The 19,892-nt window shown below is 48.4% G+C and overlaps 2 protein-coding genes and 1 pseudogene across 2 annotated transcripts; all 3 read left to right on the forward strand.

The window, feature by feature from the left end:
• The first annotated feature begins 969 nt into the window (after positions 1–969).
• LOC125556070 (uncharacterized) lies at positions 970–3,583 on the forward strand. Its single transcript, XM_048718871.2, has 3 exons — positions 970–1,441; positions 2,102–2,859; positions 2,946–3,583. The coding sequence occupies exons 1-3, from the start codon at positions 1,127–1,129 to the stop codon at positions 3,403–3,405; spliced, it is 1,533 nt and encodes a 510-aa protein (XP_048574828.1). The 5' UTR covers positions 970–1,126; the 3' UTR covers positions 3,406–3,583.
• A 4,715-nt stretch (positions 3,584–8,298) lies between these two features.
• Positions 8,299–11,403, forward strand: LOC125507053 (uncharacterized; annotated as a pseudogene).
• A 2,486-nt stretch (positions 11,404–13,889) lies between these two features.
• LOC125556069 (uncharacterized) lies at positions 13,890–16,045 on the forward strand. The gene is made up of 3 exons (XM_048718870.2): positions 13,890–14,358; positions 14,602–15,344; positions 15,431–16,045. Exons 1-3 carry the CDS (start codon positions 14,053–14,055, stop codon positions 15,876–15,878), a joined length of 1,497 nt encoding a protein of 498 aa, XP_048574827.1. The 5' UTR covers positions 13,890–14,052; the 3' UTR covers positions 15,879–16,045.
• The last annotated feature ends 3,847 nt before the right edge of the window (positions 16,046–19,892 follow it).

The raw sequence follows: 19,892 nt of genomic DNA on the forward strand, positions 1-19,892 counted from the left end.
AGGCAGCGGCGAGGGAGGAGGTGAGAGGCGGTGGCGGCTAGGGTCCCCCCCGGGCATTCACATGAGCGCTGCGGGAGGGAGGGAGGGAGTTGGAGGGAGGGGCGCCGTTGCCCGTCTTCCTGATATGCACAAGCTGTGTTCAGAAGCAAATGCCACGCAATACTGATATCAATACATTTTATTTTCCGAGAAAAGATCCAAGTTTATCTTGCATGAGGCGGCATGGAGATGAACACGCGTCAGACTCCTGCTCAAGTTTATCTTCCAGTAGCACGAGCGATGACACCTTAAGGCCCCAATTCACGACCTCTGCGCAAGCCCACTCTTGACCATCAACGGCAATCTTTTAGTCTTTGCAATCGTGCCAGGCCAGAGGAGCTTCTCAAGTCTGAACCCCAACAAAGGAGGCAGAAACGCCGAGAGCAGCCGTGGACTTCCGTGTGCCTAACCAGGACCCGGCCGAAGCACCAACGGAGGACTGTATTCCCTCCGGTCCTTTTTACTCTCCATATTAGAATTCTCTGAAGTCAAACTTTACAAAATTTGACCGTATTTATATGAAAAAATATCAACATCTATCATGCTAAAATTATACAATATGAAACTTTAAGTCATGATACATCTATTGATATTGATTTCAGATTGTGAATGTTGGTACTTTTTTCTATAAAGTTAATCAAACTTTACGAGGATTTGACATCTTATATGTGAACTAAAAAGAACCGAAGGCTGAGCTATGGGAATATTTTTCCGTCCTCGCCTCCATCCACGCACGCGGCCCACAGAAGCGGAACCAATGAGAATCACCCAAACAACCTCGGCTCAGCTTTACCCAACGATCCACGCACGCGAATCACCTCCCGGTTAAGACGGGCCCGCACCGCAGCGGAGCCCGCTCGTCAGCGATAGCAGACAGAAGCCACGACAGGTATCCCGCGTAACGAGGCGGAGAAGTCGTAATATAAAATTTCCCGCGAAGGGGAGAGGAGAGGAGAGGAGACCCTGGATCGCCGGCGGAGCAGCATAGCAGTAGCAGTACTACTAAAATGGCGGAGGGGGGAGACCGGAGACAGCTGGTGGACTGACCAAGCGAGCGAGCGAGAGAGAGAGCGGGCGGCGAGGGAGGATGACGGGGCCGCCGCACCGGGACCAGGAGCGGGACCGGCGCCGGACGCTGCTGCTGGTGAGCCTGGCGTCAATCATGGAGCGCGCCGACGAGGCGCTGCTGCCCGCCGTGTACCGCGAGATCGGCGCCGCCATGCACGCCGACCCCACCTGGCTCGGCTCCCTCACGCTGTGCCGCTCCATCGTGCAGGCCGCGTGCTACCCGCTCGCCGCCTACGCCGCCGCGCGGCACAACCGCGCCCGCGTCATCGCCGTGGGGGCCTTCCTCTGGGCCGCTGCCACCTTCCTCGTCGGCGTCTCCGAAACCTTCACTCAGGTACCAGCTCCCGACCCTTCCTGCTCGCGCTTTGCTCCTGTTTTCTGATTCTGCAGCTTGATGCATGTCGAGTTGGGGATTTTGCAGTCTGTAGATCTGCTGTGCTCTCCAAGGTAAAAAAATATTGTCCAGATTCAGATTGCACTTCTTTAATTTTGAATACTGAGGCTCCATTAGGGATTTTATTTAGGAAGCGTCGTAAGCTTTATAATGCTTCTGAGTACTGACACAGCAAGCACAGTCTTTCAGGAATCAGGACACAATATTGACAAGTTTTGAAATATATAGTGAGTAGTGACATTGTTAAATTAGATTTCAGGACATGGGAAATATTGTAGTTCCCTCGTAGAAAAGGAAATATTAGTTCCCCGTGCTTTGGCTTTCATGGATTTGATTTCCTTCCAAACAAACATGTGAAAATCCAGGGTGTCTTTCTTCTCTCTTTTGACACTTCACCGCAGAGTTTCAGACACAATATTACACTAGAGAGTAATTTTCCATTTAATACTACAGTATATTTTTGGACAATCATGTAGCAAGTACTAGCACTGCAAGCTCAGTTTTTGTGTGTGTGTGTTTGTGTGTGATGTGCAGTAAAGTTAGCTATTTGTCTAATCTCATTGTCAGTTCATCAGTTTGAAATTTCCACTTGTACTGTAGGTAGCAATCTCGAGGGGACTGAACGGCATCGGCCTCGCGCTCGTGGTACCATCGATCCAGTCACTGGTCGCCGACTCCACGGACGACGGCACGCGCGGCTCGGCGTTCGGCTGGCTGCAGCTCGCAAGCTGCCTCGGGCTCATCGCCGGCGGCTTCGTCGGCCTGCTGCTGGCACAGACCACGGTCCTCGGGATCGCCGGCTGGCGCATCGCCTTCCACCTCGTGGCCGTCATCAGCGTCGCCGTGGGGGCCCTCAACTGGTTCTTCTCCGTGGACCCCCATTTCCCCACGGGCGACGCGGCTGCCGGCCCAGGCGGCGACGAGAAGCCCGCCGTGCGGCAGGTGGTGGAGGAGATGATCGCGGAGGCCAAGTTCGTGGTGCAGATCCCGACGTTCCAGATCTTCGTGGCGCAGGGCGTCAGCGGCTCGTTCCCGTGGTCCGCACTCTCCTCCTTCGCGTCCATGTGGCTCGAGCTCATCGGGTTCAGCCACCGGGAGACAGCCGTGCTCATGACCATCTTCTGGGTCGCGAGCTCCCTCGGCGGCCTCATTGGGGGCAAGCTGGGCGACCTCCTCGCCCTGCGGTACCCGGACGCCGGGAGGATCGTCCTGTCGCAGATCAGCGCCGGCTCGGCCGTGCCCCTTGCCGCCGTGCTGCTCAGGGGGCTCCCCGATGACCCGTCCACCGGCGTCATCCACGGCGTCGTCCTGTTCGTCATGGGCGTGTTCATCTCCTGGAACGGCCCGGCTACAAACTTGTAAGCCTCGCCGCCGTACTTCCAGAGCTTTTCAACATATAAGATGGACACTCGTCATTCATGTGAAAAACATCAAAATTTTGCAGCCCAATTTTTGCGGAGATCGTGCCGGAGAAATCAAGGACGAGCATCTACGCGCTCGACAGGTCGTTCGAGACAGTGCTGTCGTCGTTCGCGCCGCCGATCGTCGGCATCCTGGCGCAGCGCGTGTACGGGTACAGGCCGGACGACAAGGGCACGAGCACCCGGCTGGACCGGGAGAACGCGGCGTCGCTGGCCAAGGCGCTGTACACGGCCATCGCGATACCGTTCACGGTCTGCGCCGCCATATACTCTTTCCTGTACTGCAGCTATCCCCGGGACAGGGACCGTGCCCGGATGCAGTCGCTGGCGGAGTCGGAGATGCAGCAGGTGGAGCACGAGGGTTCTCGCTTGGAAGGCGGCGATGGAGATGGAGGATCCGCTGTTCATGGTTTGAAGGAGTCGTCGCCGGAGGCTGAGAAGGATACCGCGAAACTGTTATCGGACGTTGAGCAAGGTAGATGAGTAGGAATTTGAATTCTACGGAACCCGGATCTTCTAACGTGCCCGTGAACCTCGCGTCGTTGGATCGATTTCTGTGATACGTGCTGTGTTTTTTTAGGGGAGTGATGTGTACTGTATTCTTGAAATAGCACTCCTAAAACAACGGAGGGTTTATAGTAGTTTTACACTGCTAGGCTTATGTCGATTGTGTTTGGCCATCACAGCATCTCTAGCAGATTCTTGAGGAAAACGTTTGGAGACCCGGCCGAAGCTTCGGCCGGTCGCCTACTACCACACGCTCCTCTTTTTCACGAGCTCTGCAAATCGCCCTGCCCTCGCTGTAGGCCAATCTTGTCGGCGAGGCCGTTCTCTACCCCCGCATCCCCCCCTCCCCGCCCGCCCGCGCTGCAGCCCAATTTCGCTGGCGAGGCTGTTGCCTACCCCCGCGGCGGCCCCTGCCCTGCGTTGCAGCCAAATCTCACCGGTGAGGTCGTCGTCCACCGCATGACCGGCGATTCTCCTAGCTCACCATCTCTAGTTCCAGCGGTTTTCCTAGCTCCGGTGGACGAGTTGCATAACTGTGACGGCAAGGCATACCCAAGACACGTGAAGCTGCGGCGACCGGGGTGCACCTGACATGGGGATTGGATGGGAGGGGACATCACAGGAGTTGCAAGCTACAACCGGCATCACAAATTGCTACAACTGGCCCCCATCCGGCTACAACCGACGTCATTTTTTGCTACATGCGACCATGAAGATACATCCCGCACAAGAAAAAGCTACAACCGGTAAACGTAAAAGCTACAACTCGCTGACCATTTTGCTGCAAGCGAGAAGGTGAAGCTGTGGACGGCGACGGCAACGGTGAGCATCAGGGCTGCGACGATGGCCTGTGGGCCGTGGAAGCTACAACCTCATGCGCCAGAGCTGCAACCGCCCAAGAAAAAGCTACATGCAGCGGCCAATTTTTTGCTGTATCAGCTATGGTGATTTTTTTGGCCGGCAAGGCAGACGACTGCTACCGGCGACCAGGGAAGATGCATCCAGTAGGAGAAAATGCTACAATCGGCAATAGAAAAAGCTACGACTCGCATCGTATATGCTGCAAGCGGCGATGCCGAAGTTGTGGCCGGCGATGCTACGACCAGAAAAACTGGAACCGTTGTTCGAGAAAGCTGGAACCGACTATTTCTTTTGCTACCATCGCTAGAGCAAAAAAACTTGACATCAGAGATCCAAGAAAGGTTGCGGCGACGAGTGGCTGGGTGCTGCGTCGAGCGGCAATGGTGGGGGGGGGGGGGGAGGACGCGGGTGCTTCTGCGTCTCGCCAGAGCACATGCGCGCGGTGGCTGGGCAGGGACATGTCGCCGGCGGATCTGAATCAAGACGCGTGTGCGGGGGAGAGGAGAAAGAAGACGATGACGTGGGGAGAGGGCGGATCGGACGGCTCCTGCCTGCTGGATCAGACGGCTGGAGGCCGACCGACCCAAATTTGGGACGGCGCGCCGACGCGTATTACTGCCCATCCTTAAAACATCGTATCTCAAAAGTGTTTTAAGATATTTTTTTGAGATAAACGAAAACTTTATTCATTAGAGATAAGTACATCGTTTGTGAGGGTCATTACAATTTCATTTATAAGTTCCTCGAACCAATCAGAAATTAACGAAAGTCTAGCTAAACTCGCAAGGTCATGAGCTACTTTATTTGCTTCTCTGTTACAGTGTTTGAATCTAGTAGCAATGAAGTCACAAACATAATGAAAACAATCGTCGAAAATTGCCGCCGCCGCACCCGCCGACTGTCCTCCGTTCTTCATGGTATCAATCACCTCCAGGTTGTCCGAGTTAATAATAAGACGATTACATCCCGCCCTTTGCGCCAATGTTATATCAAATTTAAGAGTCGAGGCTTCCGCTATCAACACATCTGCGCAATACTCAATCTTCTCGTTCCCTCCCGCAATAAACCTATCATTTTCATCTCTCAAAACCGCCCCCATCGTGCCCCTAAGTAGGTCTTAGTCAAAAGAAGCGTTAACGTTAAGTTTCACAAAACCCCTACAAGGACATGACCAACCCCCTTTTTCATAGAAGCCTTGGGGGATGATGCATTTACGAAGTTTGACGTAAGGGCTAGAATGCCCATTTAAATCTGAAGTGCATTTTGAGTTGTCTCCTTGTGCACTAACTTCCGTCGTTCCCACCATAGATACCATGCTGAGACAGCAATCATTTCACGCACATTGTGATAACCCATTATCCTCAAATCTTGGTCTGACAGAAGTAGTAGGTACTCCAGCACCGCCTCTCCAGCAAGGTCAACCTTGCAAGCTTTATCAATGATATCATCCATCCCCAGCCTTGTCCAAACCTCCTTTGCTCTATTGCAAAGGAAAAGTGTTTTAAGATATAGTATATCTTACGTTTTACAGTATAAAGCTGGGATGAGACGTAATAGATACCGCAAAATATGAGGACACAGACAAGAATTTAAGGGGACCCATCGATTAGGATTTTTTTTCTCCTCCTCCTCCTCCTTCCCTGTTCCTTTTCTCCTTCCAACGCACGCACGCCCAACACCACCGGCCGCCCACGCCCGCAATGTCGGCCGAGCACCCACGCCATGGGAGGGTGCCAGAGGCCATCACGACAATGCCAGCCATGCAGCAAGGCCAGTCGTCCTCTAGCGTGGGCGCCAAAAGATGTGGCCAGTCATCGCGACCAAACATGCCGACGCTGCGATCGTGGTCATGGCGGCGGGAGGCCGATGTAGGGAAGGAGGAGGCGGCGTCGGCTGACGACGGTGGTGGGAGGAGAGGCGAGCAGTCCCGTACGAATCGGATTTGTCTCACCAGATATTTGGCTAGAGGCGGCCGGGTTGAAGAGCGGCATCGGCTGCCGGTGGTTGGACCAATATATTAAGAAAAATGTCAACATAAAAATATGTCTCACTATGTGTGTAACGTGTTTATTTAATATTTTAAATGTGGATATTTTATGGATGAACTTGGTCAAAGTTTCTGAAGTTTGACTTTTTTTTTGGAAAAATCTACACACACTACTCGATCTTGCATTAGTTGATCTTGTGGGAGGTAAGAGGGACCATATTAAAATGCTTATAATTTAAGCTGTCAAATTGATAAGTAGGCCACCCTACAAACCTAACGCGGCAACTAAGTTTGCCATCCTTCCGGGAAATGACACATATTTTGCCATGATCTTGCATTGCTTCCACATACAAAGCTTGACATGACGTATCAATAAAAAGTACCACATGTCCAATATTTTTGCCATATGAACAGAGCTGACGCAGAAAAAAGTTGCCATGAACGTAGGATGAGCACACAAGTTGCCAAGAGAAATGGCACAAAAATTTGCCATCATATCATCTTGGTTATGGCAACTTTATTATTATCTTATATGTATACACGAATATTTTAGATATGTGGCAGCTTTTACAATTTTTCTGAATAGTTGCAATGATTTGGACAACAATTTTTCTCTTTTGCAAAATTTCCATGTGACCAGTTCAAACTTTTTCAATTTTTGCCATCTGATGATTACAAAATTTCCGACAAGTTACCAAGATTTTGGAGAACAAATTTACTAACCTTTGCCATCTGACTATCTCAAAACATTTTTTCGCAAAAGTTGCCATGTGTTTCAGAGAACAAACTCCTAAATTTGTCATGTTTCTATTAAATATATTTTCTTAAAGTTGCAATGATTCTAGAAAACTAAAATATATATTTTTGTATATTTCATATGTCATAAGTACATTTTTATAAGTTTTTTCCATATGAAGATTACAAAATTTCCAACATTTTGTCATGCTTTTCAAGATTTTCCTTGTGTATATTACACCCCCCCCCCCTCCCAGGAGTCACAATTATTAAGGAAAACAAAAACATGTTTTTGTAATTTTCCATGTGATAAGTATAAACATTTTAAAAAATTGCCATCTGAACATACAAAATTTCCAACAAGTTTGCATGGTTTTCGAGATGAAAATTTCTCAGTTTTCATGTTTTCTATTGCAATTTTTTTCTAAAAGTTGTAATGATTCGGGAAAACATTTTTTCCTTATTTAACATCTGATAAGTATAATCCTTTTTTTAAATTGCCATCTGAAGATTACAAATTTTCCATCAACTTGTAGGGGACACGAGTTGGGCCAGATCTTTGGCCAGGTTTTTAATACACGTTTAACATTATTCAAATACAAGATTAACATTTTTTAATACATGGTTAAAAAATTTCTATAGATGTTTAAGTTTTTTCAAATGATTTGATTGACATATTTCAAATACAAGATTAACATTTTTTGAATCCATGGTCAACATTTTTTCTATAAACGTTTACAATCTTTCAAATGCTTTAATAACACTTTCCAAATACAATATTTACATTTTTTGAATACATGGTCAGCGTTTTCCTGCACACATTTTACATTTTTCAAATACAAGATTAACATTTTTAATACCGGTCAACAGTTTTTCTATACACATTTAACATTTTTAAAATGCTTGATTAACATTTTTCATATACTTGTTTGGCATTTTTTCCAAATGCTTGATTAACATTTTTTAAATACATGATAATTTGTTTTCACACACATTCTATATTTTTTGTATACATGGTCAACATTTGTCTATACGCATTTAACATTTTTCAAATGCATGATTTACATTTTGTAAAACGTTATGTAAATTGTATTATATATGATTAGAACATTTGGAAGTGTAAACAAAAACATAAAATGTAAAAAAACATGAATAAAACGAGGCAGTGGCCTCCCGCGCAGTGGGTCAGCCCATGTTGCGCTCGGCTTGATGTGAGCGTTCCCTACGTCTCGCTAAGCGCCCGAACCACAAAGCGCCGCCGTCTTCAGAGAAACCCTCGCGTGGCAATGGCGCCTCCTCCAACGGAAGAGCAGCTCCGGCGTGGATCAGAGGAAACCGAGGTCCTCCGCCATTCTGTTCACGGCGACGGCCACCCCAGCGTTTGCACGGATCAGCCGTCAGCCCTAGGCGGCTCCGCGGCCCAGATTACGGAACCCCGTGATAACCAGGCGCTCGTGTCCACAGGTACGTCTATCGTCTGTGCACCTTTACTCTATGCCCCATTGACCTTCGGCCCTTCGCACATCCATTGCGCCGACTCAACAAGACTTCATTGATCAATTGTTTTGTTTCAGTTGCGCAGAATCAGATCGGTTTTCCTTGCGCGCTCTTGATCTCGTGAGCACACAGGTGGACAGCGACGACCAGTGCCATGCCGAACTGATGGAGGAGGACAGCGATGACAAGGATGGTAGCGATGACGAGGAGGACAGCGATGAATCTGATGCCCAAACGGCAGACGAGAACAGTGATGAGGAGGAGGTTAGGGATGAATACTATGCCCCACTGATTGGCAAGGACAGCGAGACAAATTGCCCAGGTTGCTAATTGGTCCTCCATGAAAAAAAATGATTTTCTACTACCAAAATAGCTGAAAATAATTAACTGATGGTCAATGCTGAATTGATTCCTCAGGAAAAAAGTACTCCAAGGAAGAAGCTGATGAAGTAGTGTCCAGATGGCTTTGCAGTTTCAACAAAGCGTACCGTGACTGCTTGAACCTGGGTGTGGAGATTCTAGGCCGGGGTGATGAGAATGCTCGTCTTCCTCCTTTTCCTTTGAAAGTACTCCCTGTGGTAACAAGTCTATGCATCACAAGCAACATCTGCTACCACCGCGAATACATGACCCATGACACTTCCACGAGTAAGGGCCTTTCATTCTTACTCCCAACTTTCCTAAATATTCCTTCCGTTTCTAAATATTTATTTTTTTAAGATTTCAAATGGACTACTACATACGGATGTATATAGACATACTTTAGAGTGTAGATTCACTCATTTTGCTCCGTATGTAGTCACTTGTTGAAATATCTAGAAAGACAAATATTTAGGAACGGGGGGAGTATATGTCTTCCTAGATATTTCAATATAGACTACACACGATGTATATAGACGTATTTTGGAGTGCAGATTCACTTACTTTGCTCCGTATGTAGTCTATATTGGAATCTCTAAAAAGACTTATATTTAGGAACGGAGGGAGTAGTAATCTGCATTTGCACTATTTATGTTTTTTACTTAGGATTTTGCCTTTCTGCCCTCTATATTTGCAGCTGCGTCAATTCTTGGGTATCCCAATCCAAGAACCATGCTACAGGTCTTCTCTTTGCGCTTGGCAAGCTATGAATCCTATCCCGTTAGTGTTTATGGAATTTTCGCTGTTAAAGATGTTCTGGAACCATGGCGGAATCTTATCTTTAACCGTCGGAGAGAGGATGCTGTCACAATTGAGCAGGTAATTAAGGCCTGTTTTGTTTTAAGAATAGTGACTTTTTCTGAACAGTGAATGTACAGCCATAACAGATTATGTCAATTAGCTTCTTCGCCCGTGTTTTAAAATTATCTTCGAGTAGATGCAAGTAGTCCTTCATTTTCAAGGGTCAGCACATTATAAGATACATGTTGCTAAACATTCCATACATCAACATGCCGTCAGATTCCTAAAATATTATATGATTACACAAAAAACATAAAAACCTGGTAATCAAATTTATATTCTTCTGCTTTCATTTTCGGAAGGCAGTATTTTGATTATATACACATAGGCATTAAGAAAATCCAACTGGATGTAGGGGGAGAGTAAATAAGCTTGGATCACTGGACTTTTTCAAATAGGCCACCGTGCTGTTCATTTACACATCTGGGCTTAATTAAATGGTCATTGGGCATCAAAGCACGCCATAACCACACCCCTTAGGTTGTAGCTTTTCTTATTTTCAAATTATTTGTCTTTTTTGTAGAATTTGGGGGAAATTTCCGGGTGCATTGATCCCTTTGGAACCCAACACCCGTATAACAGTTAAACTGGGCTGGCTTACAAGTGGAGTCATACATTGGCATCCAACAGGCTACTCTTTTTGTTAAAAAAAATCACTAACAAACTACTCCATTAGGACTCGTCAACTGCCATTGTTAGCCAGTCTGATGCCAAGTATCAACACTCCCCCTGGAGATTGGGCATGTGTTGAAAATCATGGCTATCTTGTTACAGTTTCATGGTTCTTACTATGACCACTACCATCGCTTAGCTTACTACTAGCACACTCCCTGATGATCTTCATGCCAACCCTACTCATGCAGTGCACATACACGAGAGCATTTTCTCTCCATCTCTTGCTACCAGCCTCTCTGTCGGTCGTTGTGGACAACATCAAATTCGTTTGTATATGTTTGTATTCGGAAACAGAGTGACTGAAAGGGTCTACTCTATACTTGATTTAAACATGAAGATGCATATCTTAAGACTTTATTCTGTTAATAAATGCTAATTTACTTGCGAGTGGATTACTTTGGTTAGTTCTGATGAGTTGTCAAATTGTAGGATTTTTTCACCTTACCTCTTTGTAGCCCCTGTCGAGGGATGTATGCACCGGATCAGGCATTACTGGAAGTTGATCTATGGGTGAAGAAGGAGGGAGATGGATCGCCTGACGAACAGTTGCTCTCTGTGTATGTTGAGATTTATTTCCAGTCATGCTTTGATGAGATGCGAACAGGACGCATTCCCGGTGACATTTGCAGCTTGGAGATAGACTTCATGTTCCTTTCATATTTGTTGAGGCTGTGATACAAATCTTTGCAAAGGTTGACCATCCTCATCATTTGAGATTTACGGCTTTCAGCAGTGGCTTTGATCATGAGATTGTGTTGTTTGGTGACAAATTCGTTGGGAAAGGGAGCCTAAACCAGCATGTCGTCGCCGTGAAGGAGAAGGGGAAATTGGATGTTCGCTTACAAGTGGAGAAAATGGTGTTTCAGTGGACTTTCCAATATGGGGTGGCTGGAACTGTTAGTTCTCCAAACGACTCGATCCTAGAGTATGGCCAGTTTGTTGTGAGGGTGTTATTTGCTCCAAAGGACTTGCAACCAGTTAGACGACATGGCTACTGATGATCGTTCAGCCGATGTGGATGTTAGGAATAAATTAGCACATGTCTATGGTTAATTAGTAGTACATGTTAATTAACAAACCGTTATTGGTAAGGGGTGTGTCCAACTCCAAAGAGTCATGTCCCTTCTCTCTTTATTGTCGAAAGGCACCTATTTTGAAGGATGCCCCCAAATAAGTACCTCTTCTTCTAATCTCTTCTATATGTATATCTTCTTTTCATCTTTTCCAGGTGAGAATCAATAGAAATCAGGACTAGTCGTCCATTCAGTTTCAATCTATTGTTACTCTATCACGTTATCAGCCCTTTGCTCTCCGAGAGAAATATGCCATCCTAGGCAGCGGTTATGCACGCCTGAAACGCCTGCACGTGGAACCCAGTGCCTCCCCGGCCACGGCCCTCCCACGATCAACAGCGGTGAGCCACCATGGCTTGCCTCGTGAGCACACAGGTGGACAGGGACGACCAGTGCCTTTCCCAAGTGATGGAGGAGGACATCGATGACAAGGATGGTAGCGATCACGAGGACACCGAAATAGCTGAAAATAATTAGCCGACGATCGATGTTATATTGATTCCTCAGGAAAAAAATACTCCAAGGAAGAAGCGGATGAAGTAGTGTCCAGATGGTTTCGCGGTTTCAACAAAGCGCATGTTGACTGCTTGAACCTTCGTGAGGAGATTCTAGCCCGGGATGATAAGAATGCTCATCTTCCTTCTTTTCCTTTGAAAGTAGTCTCTGTTGTAACAAGTCTATGCATTAAAAGCAACATCTGCTACCACCGTGAATACATGACCCATGACACTTCCACGAGTAAGGGCCTTTGATTCTTAGCAATCCGCAGTTGCGCTATTCTTAGTACTTCCGAGGACGCCGAGGAGGACGCACCCCGAGGCCACAAGCGGCTGCGCAAGACCTCGGCCGGCCCTGCTGGCCAGCTGGCCGAGCCGAAGAAGATCACACTTTCTGACGAGTCGGATGGCGATCTCCTGCAGTCGAAGAGGATAAGACCGACACCTCGGAGGTACATTTTACTGATTCTGAATTGAATTCGAAAGCTTGTTTAGTCGTAACTTGTAACATGCAGCCTCTCACTCCACAACACCTTCATATAGGCGATGACATCTCGGACGGGCTCCCTCCACCCTTCATGGCGGATAGCGGCACCGTCGAGCGTATCGTGACTCCCCCTGCCCACGAAGAGGTGGGGGAGGCGACGTCAAACCCAACCCCTTTATTCGATACTGTGGGGCGGTGCACAGGTTCCTGCGGCCGAGGTTGAGGCCTCGACCAATCAAGACCAAGGGGAAGAAGTCCCCGAGGTCCTGAAGGGAGGGTTGAGCCAAATGGAGGCCCATCCCCAAGCAACTCCGGTGCCTTCGCAACAGCCGAAGGCCCCCATCCCTACCACAACGGTAGTGGGATCCGAGGTGGTTCTGCCCACCCGTCTTGCCCTAGGGCAGGTCTACAAGGATGGCCCAAGGAGATGGAGGTAGCCTTAATGGGCTCCTCCATCACAGAAGAGCACCGTGCCCTTATCGGCATGGTGTTGGGCGGCTTCCGGTCCGTAGAGGCCGGAATGCACGAGGTCTTGCAAGGACTCGTGAGAAGTTTCGAGGTACGTATTACACATCCCAGCCTTTTTCAATTTGATGAACTTTTTTTCAATTTGTTGAATTTTTTTTCATATCTGATGAACATTTTTAAAAATAAATGAATTTAATTATCAGATTTTTGAACTTTTCCCAAATTTGTGAACTTTCTTTCAAAATTAATGAACTTTTTTTCAAAATCATGAACCTTTTTTTCTCAAAATTTTGTTTTTTATTAAAAACTCTCTGAATAGTTTTGAATTCACAAAAAATCGTTTTCTTAAAGTAATGTTTTTAAAAAAAAATTATGAACAGTTTTGAATTCACATACTTTTTCAATTTTTGATGAACTTTTTTGAACTTGATGAATTTCTTTTAAATTTGATGAACTATTTGAAAATCCATGAACATTTTTTAATTCACGAACTTTTTCAAGTTTTTGTAAAAAAATTGTGTTTTTTCTTCAAAATATGAATGTTCAAATGGTGAGCAATTGACCAAACAACGGTAAAACGAGATCGAGCGAGCACAGGAAGGGAGTGGGCGAGTGAAGTCAGGGAGCACCCAGCTCGTTTAATTGGGCCGGCCGAAGAGAAGCTCCTGCGTGCGCCAGTTCCTCGATCTGGCGCCGGAAGAAAAAATTTCTTGCGCCAGAAGCGCCGTATAGGAGCCCCCGGAAAAACCATGCGCCAAGGAGCAATCAACAATTTGCACGAAATTTACAGCGTCTTGATCGTGTGGTGGAGGACTTAAATGTGACATAACTAATTTTCATCTACGGAGTATATGTGAATTAGCGAATCTATTTACCAATGGCTTCAACTCAATTGCCTCAACCCATACGGTACGCCACGTTACGCCACGGAAAGAGAAGAGAGCGTGCAGTCAAACAGGTAGACAAACCGTAATAGAAAATCCCCGCTAAGCGCCAAGAGGACAAAGACCCCATTTCGCCGGCGCAACAAATGGCGACCATCGCGAGGTCGAGCTGAGCACTCGGCGAGAGGAGGAGACGACAGAGAACCAACCGGGTTGGCGAGGTGAGCTCCTCTCGGAGATGGGGCCGGCGGTGGCGCCGTGGGAGGAACGGCGGACGCTGGTTCTGGTGAACCTGGCGTCCATCATGGAGCGCGCCGACGAGGCGCTGCTGCCGGCGGTTTACCGGGAGGTCGGAGCCGCCCTGCACGCCACGCCCACGGGCCTCGGCGCGCTCACCCTCTACCGCTCCATCGTGCAGGCCGCTTGCTACCCGCTGGCCGCGTACGCCGCTTCCCGCCACAACCGCGCCCACGTCATCGCCGTCGGGGCGTTCCTCTGGGCCGCCGCGACCTTCCTCGTCGCCATCTCCGAAACCTTCCTCCAGGTGAGCCCGACCGCTCAACCTCCGCTCGCACTTCACGCTTCCTGTCGTCCTCGTACTACAAACTACTCTAGAAAGCCGGTGGCTAATTATGTCAGCTCAGCTGTCTCGCACAGATCTCGGCATCGGTGATCTTAATTTCTTGTAGTAGCAGTAATTGCATCTCCGTCGAGAGAGTGATCATCCAAGCTGATTTGGGAAGCTCATTGCCGATTTGGAACTGAGAGCTATACGCCGACTTGCTAGGTGGCGATTTCCAGAGGCCTGAACGGCATCGGCCTAGCTCTCGTCATACCGGCGGTCCAGTCACTGGTGGCCGACTCCACCGACGACGACCACCGCGGCACGGCCTTCGGGTGGCTGCAGCTGACCAGCAGCATCGGGTCCATCATCGGGGGCTTCTCCGCCCTGCTGCTGGCGCCGACCACCATCTTCGGGGTCGAGGGCTGGCGCTTCGCGTTCCACCTCGTGGCGGCCATCAGCGTCGTCGTGGGCGCCCTCGTGTGGTTCTTCGCCGTCGACCCCAACTTCCGGACGGACGTAGCGTCGGCGGCGGAGAAACGGTCCGCGTGGGACGAGGCCAGGGAGCTGCTCAGGGAGGCCAAGTCGGTGATCCAGATCCCGACGTTCCAGATCTTCGTGGCGCAGGGCGTGAGCGGCTCGTTCCCGTGGTCGGCGTTGTCGTTCCTGTCCATGTGGCTGGAGCTCATCGGGTTCAGCCACGGGGATACCGCCGTCTACACGACCATGTTCGCCGTCGCGACGTCCCTGGGCGGCCTCCTCGGCGGCAAGATGGGCGACGCCCTCGCCCGGCGGTACCCGAACGCCGGGAGGATCGTGCTGTCGCAGATCAGCGCCGGCTCGGCCGTGCCTCTCGCCGGCATCCTGCTCCTCGGCCTCCCGGATGACCCGTCCACCGGCCTCGCGCACGGGCTCGTCCTCTTCGTCATGGGACTCATCATCTCCTGGAATGCAGCCGCGACCAACAGGTAGACGATGAAACCTGCACATTCCCCCTGAATTTGCTCAAGTACAAAGAGAATCTTCACTTCATTTTGCTTGGTGTGCACTGCAGCCCGATCTTCGCGGAGATCGTGCCGGTGAAATCAAGAACGAGCATCTACGCGCTCGACAGGTCGTTCGAGTCGATCCTGGCCTCGTTCGCGCCGCCGGCCGTGGGCTTCCTGTCGCAGCACCTCTACGGGTTCAGACTGGCGGACGGCGGCGCAGGCAAAGCCACCGCCGAGAGGGACCGGGAGAACGCGGCGTCGCTGGCCAAGGCGCTGTACACGGCCATCACGATCCCCATGACGGTGTGCGCGCTCATATACTCGCTGCTGTACCGCACCTACCCGCGGGACAGGGAGCGCGCGCGGATGCAGTCGCTGATCGGGTCGGAGCTGCAGCACATGGAGCTGATCGAGGAGGGTGGCGACGGCGACGAGCGGTTCGAACTCTTCGAAACGGAAGCGGATGACAGTGACGTGGGAACCAAGAAGCTGCTGGCGAACCGGGAGTCCTGACAGGAGAAGAAGGGTTCTGCATTTTTTTATGATGATGATATTGCCGCCTACTGATTTTTTTACCTACCGCCTACTGATTTGTTTGTAACAAGAGGAGCAGCAATCTTGTAAATTTTGTTCTCCTTCTTTTATAAAAGAATTGCGTACTCTCAAAAAAAAAAAGAACCAGCCATCGTGAAAAAACACAAAACTGGTTCTTTGACCAAAGTTCAGCACAAAATGGCCTTATTTTGAAAATATTTCATAAAATAGCCCTAACCGCATGATGCCCGCGCCCGGGGCGCCATACTAGATAACATAACGCCTTGGTCAACGGCGCCGTGCGCGTCGGCGCTGACTGCCACGTCGGCCTGGCCTTGGGCCCATGACGCCTCGGCCCAGGGCGCTATGGGCTGTACCACGACGCCCCACCCCGGGGCGCCATACCCCTTCACTACATCGCCGCCCGAGCCTCTCTGCTCTCTGTTCTTTCTTTCTCTTCTCTCGTTGTTCTTTCCCCACCCATGGCGCCCCTCAAATCGCCCCTCCCTCTCCCCACTCAAGAGCTGCGGATCTGAGCCGAAGATCGGTGGATCCGGTTGCCCTTCGAATCCTCAAGGTATTCTCCTCCCTTTCCCCTCTTTCTATTGGTTGAAATCTCTCCATTTGATTGATTTGGATGAAACCCTAGTTCATCCTTTGGTTGAAATGAATAGTGGATTTTGGTGTGATAATGTAAGGATTAGTGTGATTTAGGATATGTATGGCTTACAATATGTATGATATAAAATTATTATAAAAGTGCTATGAATTTGGTTAGGATATGTACGCACATATATATGGTGTATGGAAGAATTAGTGCAAATATATGGTGTATTATGTTGTAGAAAATTATATGCACATATATGGCGTATGGAAGAAGAATTAGTGTAGAAATTTTGCACATGTATGTATGTTTTTGCACTAGTGCGGATATTTGCAAATCACAATGGGGCTTACCATATACATTTGTAGTTTGCAGGATGGCTTCTCTTACCCATCCATCGTATGATCAATTGCATCGTGCACGGTTCATGGCAGATGAAGAAATGGTTTTTGATCAGCTTCACCTGAGATCCGATTCGGTTCATTCCACACATACATTACTTTCATAACTTACATAGTTCAACCACCCAAAACGTTCACGACATAGTTCGACCACCCAAAAGATTTACGACATACATAAGTTCGACACATCATTAGTTTCACACCCCAAGCCAATAAGCGAAGCCTCGACCATCACCATCAGCACGGCCACGTTCTCGAGCACCACCATCATCACGGGCACGTCCTCGAGCTCCACAGTCACCATGACCATGTCCTCGAGCACCACCGTCACCACGGCCACGTCCTCGAGCTCCACCGTCACCACGGCCACGTCCTCGAGCACCACCGTCACCACGGCCACGTCCTCGAGCTCCATCATCGCCACGGCCACGTCCTTGAGCTCTAGCATCACCGTGGCTGACACCACCATCTCGTTTTGATCTCTTTCTTTTGCCCCTTGAGCTACAACCTATATTATTGTGTCCCTCGTTGTTACATTCACCGCAACGGCTGATATCACGAGGCTCTGCAAAATGTTGGCTCCCCCATTCCTTACGGAATCCACCACCCCAATCATCCATGTCACCCAAGAAACGCTTTGTCTTCCATCTTCCACGTGTCGCCACATTCATTTCCAAATCAGGGTATAGTGGGGGTCCATGGTATTCCGGAGATTGGTCTAGATAGGGATGAAACCTCGCAGCCCATATATTTTTGACCGCATCGAACGAATACTCCTCCAATCTTACATTGTTGGTCATGTTGACACTCACATTTCTAGCGCGAAATGCAGCCATCAAGTGAGAGCACGGGAGATGATACAATGTAGGCCTCTCGCATGAACACGCACCCAGCTTAAGATAAACCTTGAAAGAGCCACCTCCATATGGCATGCCGTCACGCGACATTCCACCATGCTCATCAACTTGGTAAATCAATTCTATGTTATCAAAGGATTGGATTTTGTGTGAATCCGCCTTCCTTGCTTGGTATTCCATCCAATCGTCAACCTTTGGTGGATACTTGTACATCTTTTTGGCCTTGTTTTTCCCGGACATCAAGTTGGATGTTTCTTCACTATACTTTTGCAAATAGACATTCAACTTCTGGAATGTATAATCTACTATTGATGTCACCGGCAATGCACGGACACCCTTTAGCACCATATTGAAACATTCAGCCATATTGTTTGTCATGTCATCGTACCTCACTCCATCGTTGTCAAAAGCCTGTGCCCACTTTCCTTTATCGGCAAGATTCCTATTTAGGAAATCTTTGCCACCATTGTTTGCTTTGGCGTACACTTTGTCCCATAATTTCTCAAAATGTCTAGTGGTGAATGCGAGACAACAATCATGAAGAAGGTCAGCCAATTCCTTGTCTCCACATGCTCGGTAAAAGTTAGAAACAAAATGCCTCATGCACCACCTATGGTGCACGTGAGGATGTCCTGGAATGTCAATCTCTACTACATTGAGTATCCCTGGGTGGCGGTCCGAGATGATGCAAACCTCTCTTTCAGGTCCAATTACCTTGGTCCTCACTAGACTAAGAAACCACTCCCAGTTGTCATTGTTCTCCGCCGACACCAAAGCAAACGCCAATGGAACCAATTTGTCACCACCATCATTAGCCACGGTGATCAACAATGTGCCCTTGAACTGACCGGTCAGAAATGTGCCATTCACGGACATAACCGGCCTACAATGCTTGAAGGCCCTAATGCATGGCTCAAAAGTCCAGAATGCACGTCCAAATATACGAACGTTTGCATCATTGTATATCCTTGTTCTCACGCCATCTGGCTCCACCATATAGTACATGCCAGGATTTTCTGCCGCCGTCGCTTTCAACACCATCGCGAGGCGGTTGTATGATTCTTCCCAACCACCATACAATATCTCAAAGGCAGCTTGCTTGGCTTTCCATGCCTTCCCATACTTCACCTCATACCCAAAAACCTCCTTCACCATCTCCATCAAAGCTCGAATGGGATATGTCGGGAGTATCTTTATGGAGGCTGAAAATCGATATGCAATGAATTTGGAGGTCAATTGACGGTGATCATCCTTTACATTAGCATCATCAATATCCTTGCCACTACAACGATGGTGAAACACGGAACTTGTAATCTTCCATTGTGGCCCGCCTTTGACACATCTTGCACGGATAACCCAAAGGCAATGATTCTTGTGTTCCTCACATTTGACCACATAACACACTTTCGAGTTTGACTTCTCCACAATGAATGGCCGATGAAACTTAACCACGTAGTCCTTGGCCCATATTTGAAGTTCTGTCAAGCTTTGAAAGATTGTTCCTTCACTAACACCATACACACGTGCTTTGGTATCTCGCTTTGAAGTTAACCTTGGTGCAAGAATTTTACTTGTGCCACCATCAACAATCACCTTATCGGCTAGGCTTAGATCACGAAACAATGATGTCTTGTGACTACGGCCTATTACCTTCTTGAAAGCATTGGCTTCTTTAGCCGTCAAACCATCCACATCTATTTCTTCATCCGGGCCTTCATCCTCCGAGTCCCACGCATAGGACCTATTGTATGGAATCTCATGGTCCATGTCCTCTTCCATGCAATTTTCCTCAACATCACCAACATAATCATCATGAAGATAAGCCTTCGATTCATCACCCTCAAACTCACCACCATCCATGTGCAAGTCTTCTTTATCAACTTGGTCATTCCCGCCGGGGCTCAAACATTGGGTCATTGGAGGTTGGCTCATTGTTGTGTCATGCACATCCGGAGTGACATGTGTTGAATCTTGAACCGGGCTTCTAACATCATATGAAGATGCACACCGATTCAAATCAATGTGCAACCGAGCACGAACAACCTTTGTGGCAAATAACTCAAATGATTTATCTTGTGAGGCCAACACAATCTCTTTATATGCTTCCCAATGAAACTCGGAGTCAAGAGTC

The sequence above is a fragment of the Triticum urartu genome, chromosome 5A (assembly GCF_056163025.1).
Source record: "Triticum urartu cultivar PI428250 chromosome 5A, HENAU_Tu73, whole genome shotgun sequence".
NCBI lineage: Eukaryota > Viridiplantae > Streptophyta > Magnoliopsida > Poales > Poaceae > Triticum > Triticum urartu.

What these genes read in the sequence shown, in the direction of transcription:
- LOC125556070 (XM_048718871.2), top strand. Translation starts at nt 1,127, where the DNA reads ATGACGGGGCCGCCGCACCGGGACCAGGAGCGGGACCGGCGCCGGACG. An exon ending in TCTCCGAAACCTTCACTCAG is followed by an intron (nt 1,442 to 2,101) that starts GTACCAGCTCCC and finishes CTTGTACTGTAG; the next exon opens with GTAGCAATCTCGAGGGGACT. An exon ending in AACGGCCCGGCTACAAACTT is followed by an intron (nt 2,860 to 2,945) that starts GTAAGCCTCGCC and finishes AAAATTTTGCAG; the next exon opens with CCCAATTTTTGCGGAGATCG.
- LOC125556069 (XM_048718870.2), top strand. Translation starts at nt 14,053, where the DNA reads ATGGGGCCGGCGGTGGCGCCGTGGGAGGAACGGCGGACGCTGGTTCTG. An exon ending in TCTCCGAAACCTTCCTCCAG is followed by an intron (nt 14,359 to 14,601) that starts GTGAGCCCGACC and finishes CCGACTTGCTAG; the next exon opens with GTGGCGATTTCCAGAGGCCT. An exon ending in AATGCAGCCGCGACCAACAG is followed by an intron (nt 15,345 to 15,430) that starts GTAGACGATGAA and finishes TGTGCACTGCAG; the next exon opens with CCCGATCTTCGCGGAGATCG.